At 44.0% G+C, this 19,483-nt stretch overlaps 1 protein-coding gene across 10 annotated transcripts in view; it reads right to left on the bottom strand.

Annotated features, from left to right (window-relative positions):
* Positions 1–5,042: 5,042 nt before the first annotated feature.
* CTBP1 (C-terminal binding protein 1) overlaps positions 5,043–19,483 on the bottom strand; it is a 496,367-nt gene continuing 481,926 nt past the window's right edge. For 9 of the 10 annotated variants that reach the window (XM_069744905.1, XM_069744907.1, XM_069744904.1 and 6 more), the window contains one exon: positions 5,043–6,318. In XM_069744905.1, the coding sequence (XP_069601006.1) occupies positions 6,132–6,318 (187 nt within the window). In that variant the 3' untranslated portion in view covers positions 5,043–6,131. The remainder of the gene's footprint in view (positions 6,319–19,483) is intronic. The other variant, XM_069744909.1, reaches the window with a different exon arrangement.

The raw sequence follows: 19,483 nt of genomic DNA, 5'->3' as shown, positions 1-19,483 counted from the left end.
ATGCTGAAGGACTATGGTAGATCTGAAGCCTCAGTCACTACAGGCCTATTGCTGTCACGCTATGACAGTCTTTAGTTTGAGGCCCCTCTCTATTACTAATCTGGAATTGGGAACCTAACCATCAATGTCCCAGGGGTACTCTTGAAGGTATTGAGGCTCAGGTGTTACTATGACCTTACTATGCTCCTGTTTAACCCTGATCTGTCCCCTCCCCCATTCCACGAGGAATGGGACAGAAATGTAAAAACAAGACAGACAAAACAGGGATAACAAAGCCACCATCATTACACAAGCACTAAGCAACAATATGGAGGAGGAAAGGGACAGGGAGGAATAAACTAAATAGGAATAGAGACCAGGAGATAAACTCTTACGTACAACAGATCACTATGACTACAACTCCACTCCAGCTTTATCACAGAAAGATGAATCTTTCACCAGCAAGGACTTAACGCCCAGAGGCAAATAAATTTATAAAGGAAATAATTTAAGATAGGACATGAATCACATCCCTAAAGGCAGCCAGTGATTCATTATCTGACGTGACCAGCCAACTCTAGGTCTTCTAGGGGGACGTGACACTCTCGTGACAATTCCCTACACAGCGCCGCCACCTCCGGCTTGTACGATAGCCTCTATGCTTTGTGAATTTAGACAAAGGAGTAGTCAAGTAATAAGCAATAGAGCTGGAGTGACAGAGGATTCAGATCTACCATAGCTCTTCATCCTTATTTGATTACCAATTCTCATTAATGGAGGAAAGGACTAGTACAAGTATCACTGAACGCATCTTTGATAGAGATACATAAGCATATAGTTTGTCAGAATTCTCCATTCCCTTTAAGCTAGTCAAATGGCACAACACAAAGCAGTACAGGGTGTCAAGCACCTTAAATCAGATGGCCTGTCCCAGTGATCAGATGCTCCAAGAGCAGGACTCAGATTCCCCCGCTGGAGCAAATTATCGCACATGGGTGACATTCTGTGTGGGAGTGCAAGAGATGGCAGGACAAAACTCATATCTGGTAGTCCCATAGAGAATGAATAGGAGCATAGCGCAGATGGAGCCCGATTAGTTCTCAAAGTGTTATTTTTGTGTTTTTATTTTATGAAATAAAAATTAAGTAATGGACTGATGTTTCATTTTCAAATTTCTCATTCTGTATTCACCGACAGATTTTCCAATTACAAAGATAGGAGGCGGTAGTTGGTGCTTATAAGATTCTATGTACACAGGAGGAGGAAGGAAGCGGCTTCATTTCATCTTTACTCAAGAAGTTCCCTACAGCGATCTCACTATTAAATATTCAGTTTTTATCTCCCTATAACAGTGATAGGAAACAAAACAGTTACGATTGAGAAAAAAAAAAAATTTCAGACGAAGGTCAGATTCACCATACATTCAAAAGTATGTGCCCCCAGCACATTCCCCTCTACAGGAGTTATTTTTTTTACCTCCACATTCTTCCCCCCCTACAGAAGCTTTTCTGACCACCACATTCCCTCTACATCAGGGGTGTCAAACTGCATTCCTCGAGGGCTGCAAACAGGTCATGTTTTCAGGATTTCCTTGTACTGCACAGGTGATAATTTAATCACCAACTCATTATTTGTGTAGGTGATTAAATTATCACCTGTGCAGTACAAGGAAATCCTGAAAACATGACCTAATTTAATCACCTACACAAATAATGAGTTGGTGATTAAATTATCACCTGTGCAGTACAAGGAAATCCTGAAAACATGACCTGTTTGCAGCCCTGGAGGAATGCAGTTTGACACCTCTGCTCTACATGACCTTTTCAGACTTTCCATTCTTCGCTTATAGATCTCAATATAGAGTTGCACACTGCAGATATAACAGCTCCTGCTCTTCTGGGAAGGATTTTTAGAAAATTTTGGGGGAAGTCTGTTCGTAAAGATTGGGCAAAATTCCCACAAAGTTCAGACACTCATGTTTGAGAGGGTCAGGGGTCTACCTGTGTTCTAGATTTTTCATGTTTAAGGACTGAATGAAAATCCCAAAGTCAATGTTTAAAATAGATTCCAATACATTTGTCCACGTAGCATATAAAGCATGTGCATAAATTAGACAGCCTTTATAATTCTGAATGTTACATGATGCCTCCTCATCTTCGTAGTGCCATAGGCAATTTAGTAGCTTACGGTCCAAAATTATGGAGGTGGTGTGGTTCCAACCCCCCCAAAGAAAAAAAAAGTTCCTTCGTGGAAGGAAAATTTTTGGAGTTATACCGTAGTTTGACTTTAAAAAAAAAAAAAAAAAATCTTTCCTCCAAGTGAAGGAAAACCAAACTGTGCAAAATGTTTACTAAAACTTAAATTCTTGTATTTGGGAGTTAAAATAAACGTTTGCAATTCAGAGAAGAAAAAAAAAAATCTTCAGGAGGTGGACATCCCCATTAAAAAGGAATGGAGCGGGAAGGAACAAAATAGTGAGTCAGTGACTGCCACCATAGTCATCCTCTGGAAGTGGATGAGGAGTTATGGGGGCATGGAGACCAGATGAGAAGTGTTTGCTTTATGAAAAATTAGACTATTCGGCATCCCACCGGCTAGTCATTATGGAGTAAAGTATCCAACCCATGACTAGAGATGGGAGGACTCCTATCTGTTTGGGTCTGGCCAAACGATACAAAAAGTTTGGGTACCAGAACAGTACTCGGACCCCATTCACTTGAATGGGGGCCCAAACAATCCAGAGTTTGCAGTGCAGTCCCGCAAATGAGTGTGGCAAACGCCACTTCAGATAGGTGGTAAAATCTTTAACGTCGGTCAGACAGCTGCAGCTCCCACATTGTCAAATGACAGCGTGAGCCAGCAACTGTTATTCGGAGGCATAAAGTTTACTTCTGGTCACTGCTGTCGGCTGATGACAGCAGGAGCATTCATCAGCTGGTGCCTGCACTGTAATTAAGCAGAAAAAAAAAAAAGTGGGTTTCCATGTATTTTTGATAACCAGCCAGGCAAAAGCAAAACTCAGCTGGGGGTTGCAACCCTCAGTTGTCAGCTTCAGCAAGGTTGGTTATCAAGAATAGAGTGGTCCCCCTTTTTTTTTTTTTTTAAATATAAAAAAATGCATGGGGTCCTTCTCTTCATTTTTGACAACCAGCTTTGCTAAAGCCGACAGCTGGGAGCTGGTATTCTCAGGCTGGTAAGGTGCAATGGATATTGCACCCCCCCCCCCCCTTCCAGCCTAAATAAAGCAACCCACAGCCGCCCAGAAAAGGCAGATCTTTTACATGTGCCAATTCTGGTGCTTTGCCTGGCTCTTTCCACTTGCCTTGTAGCAGAGGAGAGTGGGGTTCAAATTTGTGGAGTTGATGTCACCTATCCTATAGTTGCATGGTAAATACACGGCAAGTATAAAGTCTTATTTGAAAAAAAAACTCACCTCCGTTTTTATTTCAAACTAAGCAGTTATGCTCACCCAACGCCCATTCCTTTGAATCCCTCATCTCATGTAATAAAAAAAACAAAAAATTCGTCGTATTCTCCACATCTAGGGGGATAAACAGTTTTCAACCTGGACAGTGCCAAGATGCGACCATCCAGGCTTAGAAGCACTGATTAATGAGCTGCTGCTGAGCGCATCCTCAGTGACTAGTGGTGACATCATTGAGGTTACGGCAGGTCACTAAGGCTGCCTTCCCAGCCAGGCTGAACTGTGGTGACCTGTAAGAACTGCTAGCACAGTGATAAGAAGTCTCACGGTGCAGAGGCGAGTTCACTGGGAGAATTTCACTGTGGTGAACTCAACTCTGCACCATGAGACTCTCACGGTGCTAGCAGGGATCTCGCCGAGGTCACCACATTTCAACTCGGCTGGGAATGCAGCCTCAGTGACCAGATGTAACCTCAATGACATCACCACTAGTCACTGCGGCTGCGCTCAGCAGCAGCTCATTCATCAGTGCTTCTCAGCCTGGTTGCATCTTGGCACCGTCCAGGTTGAAAACTGTTTATTCCCCACAGACATGGAGAATGCGGTGGGACAGGACAGACAGGCGAGGGATATTGTTTTTTTATATTTGTTTTATTACAGGAAACAAGGGATTCCGTGCAATTATACTCCGTTTTGTTTCATTTAAATTCTAATAAAACACTTTATTCTGGCCGTGCCTTTATTTACCATACAACTATAGGATTAGTAATGGATAGGTGTTTAGACACTACTCCATTACTAAGCTGTGGGCTTGATGTCACCTGACAATACAAAGGAGACAACCCCACAAATATTAACCCCACTTGCCAACACTACAGGGCAAGTGGGAAGAGTCGGGCAAAGCACCAGAATTGGCGCATCTAATAGATGAGCCTTTTCTGGGTGGCTGCAGGCTGCTATTTTTAGGCAGGGGTGGGTAAGTAGCCATGGCCCCTTACCAGCTTGAGAATACCAGCCACTCAGCTGTCTGCTTTAGCAAGACTGGTTGTCAAATGGGGGAAAACCCCCATGTTTTATTAAAAAAAATAAATAGCGGAGTGGGTACTCCTATTCTTGATAACCAGCCTTGCTAACGCTGACAGCTGAGGGTTGCAGCTCCCAGCTGTGAGTTTCGCCTGGCTGGTTATCAAAAATACAGGGGAACCCACGCTGGTTATTTTCCTCACTAGTTACAGTGCAGGCTGATGAATTAGCCACTCCTGCTCTCACTGTTATTTCCAGCAGCAGGTATGGGCTGATGAGAGCAGTAGTCCCATCAGCTGACATCAATGACCAGAGGTGAACTTTTTACCTCTGATCACAGCTGTTGGCTCACGCTGTCATTTGACAGTGTGAGAACTGCCGGTGTCTGACCGACGGTGATGATTTTACCAATCAGAAGCTGTGTTTGCCGCGCTATCATGCATATGACAGAGTGACCGAACCTGAACAATAACATTGACTACTTGGTGAAGTCAGTGTTCAGTGTCCGTGCCCGAATAGTAGGTGTTCGGTACGGACAGCGAACTTTACTGTTCGGGTTCGCCCATCTCTACCCATGACATTTTCCAGCTTAGAAAAAAAAATCTGATGCAACCTATTAAACATCTGGGGTTTTTTGTTTTTTATTCCTTTAAAATAATTCATACAAATGGATACACGCACAAACATGATTTTAACAAAAAAATAAAATAAAAAATATATATATTGCTAGCCTACCACATTACCAGGAAGGAATCAATGTAGGCAATGAAATGTACTACCTTTCAGTAGTCTAGATTTCCCGCATACCACCAATATTATATATTTTCTTTTTTTTTTTCCACTTTTCTTTAAACTGGTGACAAGAAGCTTTATGCTCGTTGATATGAAATCAAATTCCTTTCACAAGAAAACGACAATTAAAAATCATGTCATGTCTGAAATAAGGGATTTCATGTAAAAAAAATAAAAAAAAAACGTAAAAAGGAAGTGGGATCGGAAAAGCAAAATTAAAAATTATAAAAAAAAATACATAAGTATAAACACAAGACAAGCAGGTAGTTAAAGAAAAATGCACTGTGGTCTTACAAAAAAAAATTTAAAAAAAATGGGAAAAATGTATTGTCCTGAGAAGTCTGCCAACTGTCATGATTACTGGGCATGTCAAAATATAAAAGAAAATAGCTTTTTTAGGCTTTTTTTCTATATTTCAAAAGTGGTTTGCTGAACGCCTCCCTTATGTTATTCCCGTTGACAATTATGCAAATAAACCCCGATTTTTGTAATGTTCTAAAAACTGTACACAGACAAATACATTCATGATATAATTAACTACTAGCTTCTCTCACTTAACTTAGGACCAACAGGAGGACACAGGACAGTGAGGTCAGTCCACTGAACGGGGACAAACTACAACTTCTTTAATGGGAGGAGGGTAATGGGGAGGGATTAAAAAAAAAAAAAAAAAAAAGTTTGCCAAATCCTCTTCTCGTTCTGCATTCTGTATATTTGGACCAAAACTCTAAAAACAACTTATGATCTGCATGAAAGTTCATTATTTTTGCCTCCATCCAAAATCCAGAATTTTTAAATCATGTTTTTTTCTTTTTACACCGCTGCTTCTGATGCATCATCATCATCTTCGGTCGTCTTTTGTGGACTTCCAGGTCTCCTATGCATGGGAATGGTCATCTGCTATTGTCATTGGCTACAATTGGTCACTTGGGTGGTCTCTGTCAGCTTCTGGTTTGACTGTTTGCACAGGAGAAGGGGCGTGAGGCGGATGGACCACGGCTGGATGGGCGTGCGATAAAGGCATGGAGTTGGGGACGATTCCTTCCACTGCCGCTGGGATGCCAGCTGGGGCTACGCTTACTACTCCTGGAGGATACCTGCTGAAATAACGACAGGGGTCAATCAAGTGAAGAAATGATCAAAGGAAAATCAAGATATTTTTGAAAAGCACAATATAATCTGGCATTCCTCCATCTGAAGCCCAAGATGGCGTTCATCCACTTGAGATGAGGGGCCAATGGATTATCGGCCCTGAAGCAGCTTGGGATTTGTAAAAAAAAAAATGTTTATCGTGGCAATCTCACTTCCTACAATGTAAATAATGTAAAAATGCCATAATGCGAGTTTAGTTCTACAAGGTACCATGGCACAGACACACGCTGCAGATTTGACCCCCCTTCTCTCCTCTGCTGCAGCCTAGTGAAATTGAAGCCAATCATTTCCCCCCCCCTCAAGAATTTTTATGGCCTCAAAGTGAAAGTAAAAGTAGAAGCACATGGGGAAACAAAAAGTTTTTGTCTTTGCTAATGTAAATATGGCGCCAATTAATGATAGAAGTGGGACAAATACATTTTTGACATGGGCTTCGGTAGCATTGTCAGCCAGTGAGTTTTCTGGGTTCCAGAACCAGCACAGTTGAGAATCCGATTACTATGGAACTGGGTCACCCAACCACCCAATACTTAAAACGAATCCCTATTGCACGCTGAGCATAACGCCACGGGTGTTGTCTTTCTACGAGGTTCTGACGCCGATATATGTGGGATGATGATTTTTCATACTGCTAAGACAGGGGAGAGTGATGTCACGACAGGGGGGAGTGCTTTGGTCTTAGGCTAGGAAATATCTGTGTTAAGCAGGAGGCTTCAGTGTCTTGTCTGGGGGTCCTGCCGCTGTGCAGAGGGGTGCCATGCACCTGGATATATGCTCACCCTCCCCCCCCCCCAGCACACGACCAGTAAAGATGATACCATGACAAAGGCCTGTAAGTGTTCTTTTCCATTTTAATCCCATTTTATTTGCAATTTGTATTGTACACATGATTTGTCTTCTTTATATCTTTTTATACTTTGTAAACACTGCCTACCTTTTTTTGGAGTAAAATATAAAATTCCCAGCTTGTCTCTTCTCGCTCTATAACAAACTGTGCATCCTCTGAGGTGAATTACGCTACTGATTTGGGTTGGCTCCAGACCAGTTAATCGGAGCTGGTGGTAGCATACTTTGTCCTGTGCAATCGGGCGTCTTTGCAGCAACCGGCAGCGTTGATAATTATTGTTCCTGCCTGTGTGGGAGTAGTTATATTGCCCTCGCTGCAGCGGGCCCAAAAGCCAGTACATAGCAGGCAGCCTTTCTGGTGACTAATTACCCTTGGTGCAGTACCCTCCCTGACCTGAGGGTAAGGGGGGCGCCAGAGAGCTGCAAGTTCCAAATCGGAACTTGGAAGTGGGATATAGATCAATCCCCTTCAGAAGAAACAGGGGCAACCAAACAACCCCAGTTCGTGACAAATTGTTGTCAGTGGTGGGGATGATAAAGGTATCTTCCCCGTAAACCGTGACATACCTCGTGACAGTGATAATACACTAATCATGGGAAACACAAGCATCAACATGGACAAAATGTAATTTATTCCATATGTCCATGAATATCCGCTGCTGGCAGCTTCCTTTGTAATTGATCACCAATGACATCCCAGATGTGCTCGATGGGAGACAGTCTGGAGATGCTGCAGGCCATGTTAGCATGTTTAGGCTGCTCACAGTAACACCAGCAACATGTGAACTGGCGTTTTCATCTTGAAAAACGTACCACCAGTTCCATGACCATATAAATTAAAGTGCCGAGCGGTTAGTGTACCTGGAATGAAGACTAGAGAGGTCTGGCCAACCCACACCATAATTCGGGAAGTGGGACTCACGGGACTCTCCCTCTTGAAGGCCTCTATGGCGCTGCTCACGTGTTCTTAACAGAGACTAGAGAAACTGATTGCTGAAGAGGACAGACCTCCATTGTTCAATGAGTCCCGCTTTGGTCTTGAATGCCATGATAGCTGGTGATTAATCTGGGGACCATGTGGACAATGCCATGAAGAGGTCCTATTCATGGGATTATGGTGTATAGTGGCATAATGTACGGTAGCTGGATGAGTCTAGTCTTCATTCCAGCTTGACATTACATTGGAGAAACGGCCATACCACTGGTTCCACCACCAAATGAAAAAGTGTGCCAGGAGCAGTCTGGCAAGATGACAATGGCAGGTTGCATGTTGCTGGTGCTCCTGTGAGCAGGCCGCATGGCTTAAACATGCTGCCATGGCCTGAAGAGTCTCTGGACTGGTCTCCCATCAAGGAAATCATTATTTGGAAATTGCAAAGGGAGGCGATTGTTAAAACAACTTCGTTATAATTGTAGATAAACCAGTAACTAGTATTTCACCCCAGGTCATTTAAGTCATTTAGTTTATTGGCCCATCGGTTAATATACTCAGGAGTTAGACAATGTGGTTATAAGCTCTGGTAGGGCTATGCTGGTAATGGGAGTCAAGACATGGTATGTAAAGGGACATAATCCAATATTAGGCCATCCCAGGGTATATTTTTTTTAAAAAAAAAGCATGGAAAATGAAGCTAAATAGATATCATTTGAACTAAATAACTAATGACCATGGGTGAAAATCACACTAGATTTGATGAGCCCCTATATTCAGAATATGGTTTACAAGCTTCATTAATCACTAAGCAGCAATTTTTTTTAAACATTTTTTATTTTGTGGGCCGACAAGCAATTTCTCAGAGAAGAGCGGTGTCAGATTATATCACAAAAATACATCAGCGAGTGAATATTCCCTGGTCCTACAATAGTCAGCATTTCCTCCGGGAGGCGCGAGATCCAAATCGATATAACAAGACGATAAAAAGTGTGCGCCTAATGCAGTCTTGTGCCTTAGTCACTTATATTCATGACGTCTTAAATATTTATGTATTCGTGATAGCGGGAGTTAGTTTAGCCTGAAGATGAAAGCGCGGATAGAGAGCACGGCCACAAACGAAATTACACAGGGAAGCCTCTTATTTTACCAGGGTGACACTTCTAGGTAGCGGAACAAATTTATTTGCATGGATTGGATGAGATGAGATAAGGAAACCCGAACGACCTGAGCTGATGTGTTAGAGGGAAGGGAAATTCTAATGCTACAAATGTTGCCGAGCTGTGCGACATGTCAGATTGTATATAAACGGGTCTAAATAAACTTAGAAAAAAAGGGACCATGTCAAATTCAGCTCTGCCACAGTTTTCCCTTAAAAAAAAAAAAAATTTGTGGCAGAGCTGAATTTGCCAGAGAGTTCCTTAAAAAAAAAAACCCTGTGGCAAATTCAGCTCTGCCAGAGTTTTTTTTTCCCCTCCTTCCATGAGCCCCTTACGATCACTCCAGCTTTATGGGACATGCAGGAGTGACAATTGTAAAAGCACAAGACCCCTGTCACTGCATTAAAAGGCTAGCCAAAACACCACCGCCATCTAGCGGCCATTGTAAGCACTACATAGATTAGTTGGAAATTTGATTTTTATTTGATATCTACCTTAAAAAGGGTTAGTTCTTCATAATCGGATTGTGCTTTTATAATCAAGCATTGTCACAATTTACAGCTTAGTCAAGTTTGCAGCTGTTCTTGAGATTTGTTTTTTCACTTTACAGTTTCCAACTCGTTGCCTGGGAGACCGACCACTGCTGCTGTCTAGCTTGTAAGCGGTGCAGTGAAGCTGTCCAGGATTAGGTGACTGTAATCCAGAGACTCTGGCAAGCTACAAAACAGTTGAACATGCGCAGCGCTTCCAGGCTGTTTTCTCCTGTCTGCAAGCTCGTTGCTTTGGACACCGACCATCGCTGCTGAACAAAAAAGTGCTAGTATCTTAAGTACGGCTGAACATTTTAATAAGCAGTAAATTGCTCGCATTTACAAGCCGTAACACTAGTCAGCTTTTTGAGATCTCTGCATGACCATATCAGTCCACATTTCAGGCAACTATGTAATGTTAAAGCCTTGTCACAGCCTACTGGACTTTATCACAGCAACACTATGCCACAGTACAGAAGCAAGAAGTGTTGTCCTAGGGACACCGGTAGAAAAAAAAAAAAAAAAAAAGATTTTTTTTGCCGAAATTGCAAGTATTTATCGCCATGTCTGTCCTCTTGAAAAAAGGATTTTAATTTTAATTCAGTTTAGATTAATATCTACAGTCATTTATGTTGACTAGAGCTTCTTTATGATACAAAGCCAAAATCCTATAGACTGGGATTAATTACACATTTCTTCCTGTCTTTGGTCACCACTAGAGGGCGCTGAACGAACATGTAATGTACACGAATTTCAAAATTAGCTCCCTCTAGTGGCGGGTGCCGGAAACCCAAAAGCTGATTTCATTTGAGGTTTATTTGCAAAAGATATATTTTTTAAAGTATTAAGGTTATTTTTTGATTCTTTAAAATATCATTTTTAATGGAGTAAAATATGAAAAATAATTTAAAAGGTTTGAATTTCCACTTTTAAGCACTAGGGGGAGCTGCTGCTGAACTTTGTCATGTAATGTGAACTAGCACTACACTACATTTTCGACTGCAGTAAAATGTGGCGGGGTCTGCTCATGTGTGATGTCGCTCATCTCCGCCCTTTCTGGGCGTTTGCAAAAGGAGAAGCGGATGAAGTTCAGGATCACAGTGCGGAGACATTCTGCTGGGACTGCAAAGTTATTCTGAGATGTGAGGAGTGTTACAGAAGATGGAGCATATGCGATAAATCCCAGCACGTGATCCACTCCGCTTACCTAATCGCAGCACGGGTAGTGTACCACAGGATGGGATTAGATACAGTGGTCTGATCTACATATTGAGATCCTATAGGTGTCCTGGGGCACATGGCCGCTCCAATATACATCACTAGATTACCTTGAAGAATAATTTGTAACTTGTGATGACCCTGCAGTACCCACCTCATCTCCCCAGGGCAAAGTATATCACTCCCAACAGTATGATCCCCCACCCAGCATAATGGGCCTACTTACAGTATTTTGGTCCCCACACCTTGCCAATGTATAATGGCCCCCGCAGCCCACTATCTATAATATAACGCTGGGAGCGTCACAGTGTCCGAAGCCTTAATAGACTGCGCAGGCGCGACGCTCCTAGCATTACATTATAGAAAAAATGCCGCCGAGAGCAGGGGGTCGGGAGCACGGGGACGCCGTCTACATATGTGCGCCCTGATTATGCAAATAATCCGCCGCCATAGTAAGTTTTTACTTACGCTATTCGTTTCGGGCGCCATTGTCTTGCTCTTCCTGGTGCCGGAATCTGCACCTGCCAGTCCGCACTTTCCGGCGCCATTTTCTTGAAGACACACTGCTGTGTGTCTTCAAGAAAATGGCGCCGGAAAGCGCGGACTGCGCAGGCGCCGATTCCGGCACCAGGAAGAGCAAGACAATGGCGCCCGAAACGAATAGCGTAAGTAAAAACTTGCTGTGCCATGAGGCTGTGGCACTTCATGCCACAGCAATTTGTTACTTACGCCATTCCTTTTCGGCGCCATTGTCTTGCTCCTCCCGGTGCCGGAATGGGCCCCTGTGCAGTCCCCGCTTACCGGCGCCATTTTCTTGAAGACACACAGCAGTGTGTCTTCAAGAAAATGGCGCCGGAAAGTGCAGACTGCGCAGGCGCCGATTGCGGCACCAGGAGGAGCAAGACAATGGCGCCGGAAAAGAATCAGGTAGCGTAAGTAACAAATTGCTGTGCCATGAGGCTGTGGCACTTCATGCCACAGCTATTTGTTACTTACGCCACCTGATGGGGGTCATAAACCTTTATGGAGCAGCGTATGGGGCATATGGATGGGAGCAGCACATGACAGAACGGGGGTGCAGGATGGCAGCAGCACATGACAGAATGGGGGCGCAGGATGGAAGCAGCACATGACAGAATAGGGCAGCACATGACAGAACGGGGGTGCAGGATGGCAGCAGCACATGACAGAACGGGGGTGCAGGATGGAAGCAGCACATGACAGAACGGGGGTGCAGGATGGAAGCAGCACATGTCAGAACGGGGGCGCAGGATGGCAGCAGCACATGTCAGAATGGGGGTGCAGGAAGGGAGCAGCACATGACAGAATGGGGGCACAGGATGGGTGCAGCACATGACAGGATGGGGACGCAGGATGGAGCAGCACATGACAGGATGGGGCGCAGGATGGAGCAGCACATGACAGGATGGGGCGCAGGATGGGAGCAGCACATACCAGGATGGAGACCATATACCAATATAAATGCTCGCCACCCGGGCGTAGAACGGGTTCAATAGCTAGTAAAGTATAATGCACCCCCCATTAGGCCTCCATATAGTATAATGCACCCATTAAACCTCCATATTGTAACATGCACCCCCATTAGGACTACATATAGTATAATGCATTCCCCATTAGGCCTCAATATTGTAAAATGCACCCCCATTATCCCTCCATATAGTAAAATGCACCCCCCCATTAAGCCTCCATATAGTATAATGCACCCCCATTAAGCCTCCATATAGTATAACACCCCCCATTAAACCTCCATATAGTATAACGCACCCCCATTAGCCCTCCATATAGTATAATGCACCCCCATTAGCCCTCCATATAGTATAACGCACCCCCATTAGACCTCCATATAGTATAACGCACCCCCATTAGGCCTCCATATAGTATAACGCACCCCCATTAGGCCTCTATATAGTAAAATGCACCCCCCATTAGCCCTCCATATAGTAAAATGCACCCCCATTAGGTCTCCCTATAGTATAATGCACCCCCCATTAGGCCTCCATATAGTATAATGCACCCGCCATTAAGCCTCCATAAAACGCACCCCCATTAGACCTCCATATAGTATAATGCACCCCCATTACACCTCCATATATTATAATGCACCCCCATTAGACCTCCATATAGTATAATGCACCCCCCATTAAGCCTCCATATAGTATAATGCACCCCCTATATAGCAAAATGCACCCCCCATTAGGTCTCCATATTGTACAATGTACCCCCATTAGGCCTCCATATAGTATAATGCACCCCCATTAGGTCTCCATATAGTATAATGCACCCCCCATTAGGTCTCCAAATAGTATAATGCACCCCCCCATTAAGCCTCCATATAGTATAATGCACCCCCCATTAGGCCTCCATATAGTATAATGCACCCCCATTAGGTCTACATGTAGTATAATGCACCCCCATTAGGCCTCCATATAGTATAATGCACCCCCCATTAAGCCTCCATATAGTATAATGCACCCCCATTAGGTCTCCATACAGTATAATGCACCCCCCCATTAAGCCTCCATATAGTATAATGCACCCCCATTAGACATCCATAAAGTATAATGCACCCCTATTAGGACTCCATATTGTAAAATGCACCCCATTAGCCCTCCTTATAGTATAATGCACCCCCATTAGGCCTCCATATAGTATAATGCACCCCCCATTAGGCCTCCATATAGTAAAATGCACATCTGTCCTCCATTGCTTTGGGGCAGATCATGCATGTTGGCATTAAATACACAACTCTGCTACTGCAGTGAATGCTTCCTTCAGAGGCATTACAGAGACATCGCAGAGCTGTGTCAGTGATCAGGGCACCGCAGGGTGATAATTACTCTGCTGTGCCCTGAACACTGGTCACAGTGGTGGAGTGGTGATCAGCAGGCTGATAATGTACTACTAATCCCAGGCTGCTGATCACCACTCACTGCTGCGGATACTCAGTTCATACATTGAGCAGAAGTGCGGGGGAGCGGAGGTCTGGGGTGAGCCGAGTGCTGCGGGCAGTGACAGAGGGGAACTGGAGCTTGAAGCATAGCGGCGGGCTACAACAAAATGGCCACAATCTCCTCCCACAGCTGTGACCTGGTTAGCCCAGTGGGCATGCCCAAGTCCCAGCAGAAGGCCGCCACAGTGTAGGAGATTCTACAGTCTTATGGCCAGGGGCTGCCGTACTCAGAGTGTCCAAGTGTCGCACACACTAGCAAATTAAAATGGCAGCGCTTAGTGGCTGAAAAAAACAAAACCCCACACAGTACATTTCATTTTGAATTAAAAATGGATTATATAATTATTCCAAAACTAATAATCCTGGCACCTTCCATTCAAGCCCCCTTCCTGCCTAGTTGTTAAGTTAGCTCAAAGGTAAACTTTAGGTGCTTGTATCTGCGATGGGAGGGGGTGGGGGGGGGCGTATTGTACTTAACAGTATCGGGAGGGTTTTTAACATTTTTAATGCAAATAAAGGAAAAATGGAAACTTCCTGGTTTATGGTTCTCGTTATTTCAAATTACCATCTTGTATCTGCGAATATAGATCTCCACTTTGCACTGACGATGGGCAATACCCCGAAACACAGTGTCTGCAAACAGATTCTGGTTTGGCTATTATCCCAAGTCATGTGACACGGCTCGTTAGAGAGTCGACTGACTGTTAGGATCGCTACTTCCAATAGGTGGCACTAGAGTTCTAGTTCTCTTCCTCTCTGAAGGGACAATTTGAATATAGGCTTATGTATTTTTGTACAGTAATATACAAATTAATTGAGAAGTGATATATTTTATAAAAAGTTAAATAAGACATTTGGTTTCATTTTTCTTATTTAATTGGATCCTTTTTTCTTATATACATATATACGCAGTACAGACCAATACTTTGGACACACCTCATTTAAAGATTTTTCTGTATTTTCATGACTATGAAAATTGTACATTCACACTGAAGGCATCAAAACTATGAATTAACACATGTGGAATTATATACTTAACAAAAAAGCGTGAAACAACTGAAGAACCTAGAATATAAGACATAATTTCAAAGTAGCCACCTTTTGCTTTGATGACTGCTTTGCACACTCTTGGCATTTTCTTGATGAGCTTCAAGAGGTAGTCACCGGGAACAGTCTTCCAACAGTCTTGAAGGAGTTCCCAGAGATGCTTAGCACTTGTTGGCCCTTTTGCCTTCACTCTTCGGTCCAGCTCACCCCAAACCATCTCAATTGGGTTCAGGTCTGGTGACTGTGGAGGCCAGGTCATCTGGCGTAGCACCCCATCACTCTCCTGCTTGGTCAAATAGCCCTTACACAGCCTGGAGGTGTGTTTGGGGTCATTGTCCTGTTGAAAAATAAATGATGGTCCAACTAAACGCAAACCGGATGGAATAACATGCCGCTGCAAGATGCTGTGGTAGCCATGCTGGTTCAGTATGCCTTCAATTTTGAATAAATCCTCAACAGTGTCACCAGCAAAGCATCCCCACACCATCACACCTCCTCCTCCATGCTTCACGGTGGGAATCAGGCATGTAGAGTCCATCCGTTCAACTTTTCTGTGTCGCACAAAGACACGGTGGTTGTAAGCAAAGATCTCAAATTTGGACTCATCAGACCAAAGCACAGATTTCCACTGGTCTAATGTCCATTCCTTGTGTTCTTTAGCCCAAACAAGTCTCTTCTGCTTGTTGCCTGTCCTTAGCAGTGGTTTCCTAGCAGCTATTTTACCATGAAGGCCTGCTGCACAAAGTCTCCTCTTAACAGTTGTTCTAGAGATGTGTCTGCTGCTAGAACTCTGTGTGGCATTGACCTGGTCTCTAATCTGAGCTGCTGTTAACTTGCGATTTCTGAGGCTGGTGACTTGGATAAACTTATCCTCAGAAGCAGAGGTGACTCTTGGTCTTCCTTTCCTGGGGCGGTCCTCATGTGAACCAGTTTCTTTGTAGCGCTTGATGGTTTTTGCAACTGCACTTTGGGACACTTTCAAAGCTTTCCAAATTTTTCAGACTGACTCATTTCTTAGGCCGGGATCACACATACGCGAGATACGGCCGAGTCTTGCAGGTGAAATCTCTCCTCTGGCACAGGCACTCCAGAGCGGAGCGTGCAGCCACACAGCAATACATGGAGCTGCACGCTCCGCTCCCAAGTGCCGGCGCCAGAGGAGGGATTTCACCTGCGAGACTCGGCCGTATCTCGTGTATGTGTGATCCCGGCCTTAAAGTAATGATGGCCACTTGTTTTTCCTTTACTGAGAATTTGTATTATGGCAAGAAAAGTCGTAGTTACTCACCGATAACTGTTTCTCGGAGCCCATGACAGCACTACGGAGAGAGGGGATCCGCCCTTCAGGGACAGGAAACCTACAGATAAAAGGGCGGTACCTCTCCCTCGCATCAGTTGGTTTACAGAGCATCGGAGGACCTCCAGGTTAGTTTACAACAGAGAAAAAATCATATTACAACATTTCTTAAAAGAGGAACCCCGTGCCTATACTCAAACTATATACAGTATATAAATTATATGTAATTAAAGGTGCTCACCGCACACGTGATGGGAGGGAATAAGCGAGTGCTGTCATGGGCTCCGAGAAACACAGTTATCGGTGAGTAACTACGACTTTCTCGGTCTCCCATGACAGCACTACGGAGAGAATTGCAGAGACTAAGCTTAGGGAGGGACCACCGCCTCGAGAACCCTTCGTCCGAAGGTTAAGTCAGACACAGAGGCTAGATTTAATCTATAGTGTCTAAAAAAGGTCGATGGTGATGACCAGGTGGCCGCTTTACAGATTTGCTCTATTGATACCTCTGACCTCTCAGCCCATGAGGTAGCTACTGCTCTTGTGGAATGTGCTCTTATACCATTTGGGATCTCATTCCCCGAGGATGAATATGCGTGCGGATGTTAACGCTACCAAGAGAATGGTTTTAAGTGATAGAGTTTTAATGGAAATCGTCTCTATGGGTTCGAATGGAGGACCCGTTAATGCAGAGAGGACTAAATTTAAGTCCCATGAGGGCACTTTCTGAGCGACTAATGGCTTTGATCTTGTCACCGCCTTAACAAATCTAATTATCCATGGGTTGGCCGCAATATTATGGTTATAGAGTGCTCCTAGAGCTGCTATTTGTACTTTAAGAGTACTAACCGACAACCCCTGTTCCAGACCTTTTTGTAGGAACTCCAGTATTTTAGGAATTGAGGGCCCATCTTCGATTTTTACTTTGGAGACGGACAGAAATTTTTTCCAAGTTTTCCCATATATTTTAGTAGTGATGGTTTTCTACTTTTTAACAACGTGGTAACTAAGTTATCTGAGAAACCTCTTTCTTTTAATAGTCCCTGTTCAAAAACCAGGCTGTCAAATGTAAGTTCGATTCCTGTGGGTGGAAGATCGGCCCTTGATGTAGAAGGTCTGGTATATTCGGCAGGACCCATGGGTCCGAGACCGAAAGCATCCTCAGCCAGGAGAACCACGTCCTTTTTGGCCAGAACGGGGCTATGAGGATCATTTTCGCTTTGTCCTCTCTGACTTTCCGAATGACTGCCGGGATCAGAATAGTTGGAGGAAAGGCATAAGTTAATTTTTGAGTCCATGGAATCATAAAGGCATCTAGAGCCTGTGGATTCCCTACCGGGTTCAGCGAGCAGAATTTGTTCACCTTTTTGTTTTTGTAATTGGCGAATAGATCTATTGTCGGTGCTCCCCACATTTTTGTGATCTGATCGTAGATGGAATGGTTTAGGGACCACTCGCCTTGTTTTAACAGCGATCGACTCAGGTAATCTGCTCTCTCGTTGTTTGAACCCTGAATGTGTAGCGCAGAGAGGGATAGTAGATTTTCTTCTGCAAGGTTGAAAATTTTGGCTGAAGAACTCATGAGTGCCTGAGACCTTGTTCCTCCCTGGTGGTTTATATACGCTACAGTCACTTTGTTGTCCGAAAAAATTCGGACATGATGTCCCTGAATATAGGTCAGAAAAGAAAGAAGAGCCTGAAGCACTGCCCAAAGTTCTTTTTGGTTTGAGGATGCTGATATTTCCTGAACTGACCAGGTTCCCTGGGCCACTCTGTCCCCCATATGAGCCCCCCACCCTGTGGGACTCGCATCGGTTGTTATCACCCGGGATATTTGTGTCACCCAAGGAACTCCCTTTGATAAGTTTTGGTTCTCTGCCCACCAACGAAGGGAATGAATAACTGAGGAACTCAGGGTGATTTGACTTTCCAATCTGTCTTTTAGTATTGACTGCCATTCGAGTACATGCCACTGAAGTTCTCTTGTGTGGAACTGTGCAAAGGGTATCGCTGGTAGGCATGAGGACAGAGAGCCTAGTAGTGACATTGCTCTCCTTAGAGTCATGGAAGGATGGTGAAAAGTTCGCGTTATCATGGCTAATATGTTGTCTTTTTTGGGGTTTGGAAGTCGGCATTCTTGTACTCGGGAGTCTAATGTCAGACCTAGGAACTCCTGTACTTGACAGGGTTCCAACTTTGATTTTTTTAAGTTTATGAGCCACCCCAAGTCCGTCAAGATAGTCATTACCCGGTCCCTCTGTTCTTTGCAACTTTGGGCCGAGTTGCTTACGATGAGAAAGTCGTCTAGGTAAGGGACTATTAATATATTTTGTTCCCTTATGTGGGCCATCATTTCCGCTATTACCTTCGTGAATATTCGAGAAGCTATAGAGATTCCGAACGGAAGAGCTCTGTACTGAAAAAATCTTAATTGTCCTTTTATGGGAACTGCCAATCTCAGGAATTTTTGAGACTGATTGTGGATGGGCACATGATGATATGCATCGGTTAGGTCTATCACGACCATGTAGCAATTCGGAAACAAGATTTTTATGGTGGACTTTATTGTTTCCATTTTGAATTTGTGATTTCTTACGTATTTGTTTAGGTTTTTTAGATTTATAATGGTCCGAAAGGACCCGTCGGGTTTTGGTACTAAAAAAAAGAGGGGAGAAAAACCCTTCTCCTACTTCCTGAGGAGGGATTTCTTGAATCACAGATTTTTGCAGTAGGGAAATGATTTCTTTCTCTAAAGCTGCTTGTTCTGCCACTGAAGATCTTATTTTCGTTTCTATGTACTTCCGGGGAGGAAAAGAAATAAAATCTATTTTTAGACCGTACTGTATGATGTTTAGAATCCAGGTGTTGTTGGATATTTTCTCCCAGGCGGGAAGGAAAGATGTGAGTCTTCCCCCTACCCTAGGCACAATGTCATTTGGCGGGTTTTTTGTCACGAGAGGTGTTGCCAAAGAGGTAACCTCTATCTCTTCTCCTGCCTTCTTCCCATTTATTCTGCTCCCTGGGGGGTCTGCGGCGGAAAAATCTCCGATTCCGAAAGGACTGCCTGAATGGGGCTGGGCCCAAATTTGGAAACCCTTTCTTTTTGTCTCCTG

The sequence above is a fragment of the Ranitomeya imitator genome, chromosome 1 (genome assembly GCF_032444005.1).
Source record: "Ranitomeya imitator isolate aRanImi1 chromosome 1, aRanImi1.pri, whole genome shotgun sequence".
NCBI classification, from domain to species: Eukaryota; Metazoa; Chordata; class Amphibia; order Anura; family Dendrobatidae; genus Ranitomeya; species Ranitomeya imitator.
The sequence above is the reverse complement of the archived record's forward strand: the minus strand, read 5'-3'. Positions and strand labels throughout refer to the sequence as shown.